This window comes from Triticum dicoccoides, chromosome 2B, assembly GCF_002162155.2.
Source record: "Triticum dicoccoides isolate Atlit2015 ecotype Zavitan chromosome 2B, WEW_v2.0, whole genome shotgun sequence".
NCBI lineage: Eukaryota > Viridiplantae > Streptophyta > Magnoliopsida > Poales > Poaceae > Triticum > Triticum dicoccoides.
The window spans coordinates 494,859,221-494,863,820 of NC_041383.1; the positions used below are offsets into that span (position 1 = coordinate 494,859,221).

Below are 4,600 nucleotides of genomic sequence, written 5' to 3' on the forward strand. Positions count from 1 at the left end.
CTACATGCGCATCCGGTGACAAATAGGGTTTTTCCATTTCCCGTGCCCCGTGCACCGTGCACGCACAAGCCACCCCGGCACATCAACCACCAAACTGTTCCTTAACTAAACTAGCTAACTACTCGTGCATTGCAACAAGGTAAACATATTTTAGTGATCCATTATCAATTACGAGTGCCTTAAGAGTGACTTTGCCAGTGCTTTTTGTCTAACGCCCGTCCCACATCGACATTGTTGGGTAGCATCGCGTGGTCGAACGTGAAGATAATGGAAAGGGAACAAAATATTTTAGAAGGAGCCCACACAAATGATACTTTCAAATTAAATTAAGGTGATTATCGTTTGAGGTGTTTAATCGCACTACACATTTAGTGAAAACCGGAAAAGAGTGAAATTTCCGTAGTAATGAATGTTGTTTTTTGTTTTAGTGGAATGAGTAGGACAAGGAAATAAAAGTGTTGGTTTGGTTAGTTTATTTCAAGTTACTCTATATACATTAGTTTTTACTAGTAAACTTGCCCGTGCATTGCAACTGGAGAAAAATTCCACCCTCATACACACACTCAATGACATTAGCAAACCCATTGAAATCTTTCATGATGTCACACAACAAACAACATGAGAAGTGGTGTTTATTCAAGGTGTTTTCCAAAGAAAACATGATAAGTGATATTGCGCAAAAACATAAAGATAGGATAAATGAGTGTACTGAAGGTGTTTCCAGAAATCCTTATGGACACGATTTCAAACAATATGAAAATCAACGTTAAGGCACTTGTTTACATATAGCTCATATCAACAGTTTTAGTGTACATCATCGTATATGATTGGTTATTATGCACTATGCGAAATAGAGAGGATGATTATGTACGTATAGTAATCTTTAGCATATGGTAGCTGGTAGGAATCAACATCCCCATGTTGCCAATAATTTGTGAGAGCATCAAACTATCCTATATATACTCAATTTAAATTTGGTGGGAAACATATATAACAAGCCTTTCCAAAATACCCATATAAAGAAGGTACTAAACATATATAACAAGCCACTCCTACCAATCTACCACCCAACCGGGGAAGAGGACAATGCTCGTGACTCAGCTACACACCAACAGTCCAGCACAAGCTCTGCTCTGCCACTCCCAATGCATGCGCTACAAATACGGTAATACTAGCACAGAACTACACGTACGACGCCGGACGTCCTTCAAGTTGCACGCCCGCCGCGCACCGAACAGGCTGACAATGGCAAAGAACTCCACGGCCACCGCCGACGCCGGCGACGAGATCGTCCACGACTTCTCTCCGCTCCTCCTGGTCCACAGGAGCGGCAGGCTCGAGCGGCCCCTCGCCATGCCGCGCGTCCCGGCCGGCCACGACGCCGCCACGGGCGTCGTGTCCAAGGACGTGTCGCTCTCGCCCTTCTCGTTCGTGCGTCTCTACCTCCCACCCGAAACGGGCGCCGGCGCCGGCAAAAAGCTCCCCGTCCTCGTGTACTTCCACGGCGGGGGGTTCGTGATCGGGTCTGCCGCGTCGGCCGCCTACCACCGCTGCCTCAACGACCTCACCGCGGCCTGCGCCGCTGTCGCCGTCTCCGTCGACTACCGCCTCGCCCCGGAGCACCCACTCCCCGCCGCGTACGAGGACTCCCTCGCGGCCCTCAAGTGGGTGCTCTCCACCGCCGATCCGTGGCTCGCCGAGAGAGCCGATCTCTCCCGCATTTTCCTCGCGGGAGACAGCGCCGGCGGCAACATCTGCCACCACCTGGCCATGCACCACGACTTGAGGGGCGCCGCAGGAAGGCTCAAAGGCATCGTCCTGATCCACCCGTGGTTCTGGGGCAAGGAGCCCATCGGCGAAGAGCCCCGGCCGGGGCGCGCGGAGGGCGTGGAGCAGAAGGGCCTGTGGGAGTTCGTGTGCCCCGACGCAGCGGACGGCGCAGACGATCCCCGGATGAACCCGACCGCGGAGGGCGCGCCGGGGCTGGAGAACCTGGCGTGCGAGAAGGTCATGGTGTGCGTCGCCGAGGGGGATTTCTTGCGTTGGCGAGGCAGGGCGTACGCGGATGCGGCGGCCCGGGCGAGGGGCCCCGAGCCGGCGGTGGAGCTGTTCGAGTCGGACGGGGTCGGGCACGTGTTCTACCTGTGGGAGCCTGCAACGGAGAAGGCCAGGGAGCTGCTCGAGAGGATCGTCGCGTTCGTCAGAGCGGAGTGAGCACGCGCGCGCGCCGTGGGGCAATGCTGGACTGAACGGAAACGATGAAAGAAGGCGCAAGTATCAAAATAAACGACGACTAGACGTTTCAAGTGTGTATTTTCTGAGGGAAGAAAAGAGGATGAAGATTTGAAACGGACGCATGTTTCTATCCTCAGAGCTCAAATGTGCTCGGGGTGAACAGTAAAATCCGTTTCTTCTTAATAAAATTTTAAAAACGAAAAAAATGTTGCAAATATTGACAAATGTTTTCAATGCCTGCAAAGTTTTATCATGAATTATTTTTTTGCTCCCAAAATGCTGAAAATATTTGTCAAAGTTCGCTAAAAATCTCAGAACTTTTTAAATTTACTTTTTAGATTTTACTGTTCATCATGAGCTCAAATAAACTCGCTAGCAGAAGATGACTTTCGGATGATGATGTTATTATTTTTTAAAACTCCACACATATATTAATCAGATAAATCAAGATTCTTACAATCATTCATTACAAAACTAGCCATGCAGGGCGGAACACTTTACATAAAACACCGTCGGACCTGCTATCAAAACAAAAATTAATCTCATGCGTCATCCTATTAGCTTGCCTGACAATCTTCACAATCTTGAAATCTTTAAAGAGTTTTGAGACACTCCTTTTTCAGGTCAACAAGAGGAGACATGTCAATGGATTCTTTTGCGCACAGTTTTCGAAATAACTGGTCTGCGAAGAGTAATACCAATGTATAACCTGACGAGAGCTGTAAGAACTTTCACTTCATCCACACAAGTGCAGGACCGGATAAAATCTCATGAAGAAAACACGACTGCGCCAAGGTGATTCCTGGCAATAATCCCGATACTAGCAGATCTCATGCTCTCCATGAAACTAGCATCAACATTTATCTTAATATACCCTTGATTCGGAACCTCCCAATCATGACGACCACTCGCGGTTAGATAATTGGAGGATGAAGATACATTTTAAAACGTTGCGTTCCTGGGGAGGTAGTGTTCAGTGCTGCATTGCCGCCACTTGGTGAGGTCACAAGAAATCTTGCGTCAAGATAGAGGTAACATTACCGGGATTCACAGAACTTACGTTGAATGTTCAGTTTGGTGCTAGAACTTTTAAAATACAGATTTGTGGTCATCTAACTTGTTGTTTGGTGCAAATACAGTGCTTTCTACCATATCCTGCCATACACATTGCCTTGCCAGCGTGGCAGTGGCCCACATGTCAGTGGCTGGGAGTACAGATTGTTTAGATAACTCCCTCAATTTATTTTAATTATACAGAGAAGCCCAAGTGAAGAGTATAAAGAGAAAAATTAAATATTATGCAGAGAAGGGGCGGGGTTCGAACCAACGCCCTTCTGATTGTGCGCTCGCCTGGTGAACCATAACAATTTATTTTGGGGAGAAGGAGGGGGAACGATTTTTTTTAGAAACACTTGTAACTTTATTGATACTCATAACAATTACAGGTACGCTGGACCTAAGATCCAAGAAAATACAAAGTAACTCCTATGAGTAAGAATTACAATGAAAACTCTTGTAAACATCTTCTTTGTGGTATTAATATCTACTCGAAGAAATACTCCAACGACTTCGGTAAAAAAAGGCTGCAATTGGACTCGAGCAACGATGTCATCATTCTTTCACCCACATGAATGTTACCAATAATGGTTTTTCAAAGCGCCTTGAGTCGCCCATCTAAAAAGATGGAAGGCTTTGATCGATAAACATACTTGGGTGGGGGTGATCCCTTAGAAGTGCAGGTCGTCGAATCACTATATCTTCATCATGGTGTCGATGAAAGATTTCACCTCTACAAAGAATCAAACCAACAGAAAAAGCTTGACACAACAACATAAACTCATCAGATCCGAATAATCGAATCTGCGAGGACAAAAGAACGAGATGAAGTTTATTCTCATAAAACTATGATGATCACTAGGCGTTGACGAAGAACATAAAGGTCCTGAAGCTCCGAGGTCCTGAAGGAAATATGCCCTAGAGGCAATAATAAAGTTATTATTTATTTCCTCATATCATGATAAATGTTTATTATTCATGCTAGAATTGTATTAACCGGAAACATGATACATGTGTGAATACATAGACAAACATATAGTCACTAGTATGCCTCTACTTGACTAGCTCATTAATCAAAGATGGTTATGTTTCCTAACCATAGACATGTGTTGTCATTTGATTAATGGGATCACATCATTAGAAGAATGATGTGATTGACATGACCCATTCCGTTAGCCTAGCACTTGATCGTTTAGTATATTGCTATTGCTTTCTTCATGACTTATACATGTTCCTATAACTATGAGAAATATGCAACTCCCGTTTACTGGAGGAACACTTTGGATACTACCAAACGTCACAATGTAAC

The 4,600-nt window shown here is 45.5% G+C and overlaps 1 protein-coding gene across 1 annotated transcript; it reads left to right on the forward strand.

Moving 5' to 3' along the window:
• The first annotated feature begins 1,108 nt into the window (after positions 1-1,108).
• LOC119367884 (probable carboxylesterase 2) lies at positions 1,109-2,341 on the forward strand. The gene has a single exon (XM_037633268.1). It carries the CDS (start codon positions 1,150-1,152, stop codon positions 2,212-2,214), a length of 1,065 nt encoding a protein of 354 aa, XP_037489165.1. The 5' UTR covers positions 1,109-1,149; the 3' UTR covers positions 2,215-2,341.
• The last annotated feature ends 2,259 nt before the right edge of the window (positions 2,342-4,600 follow it).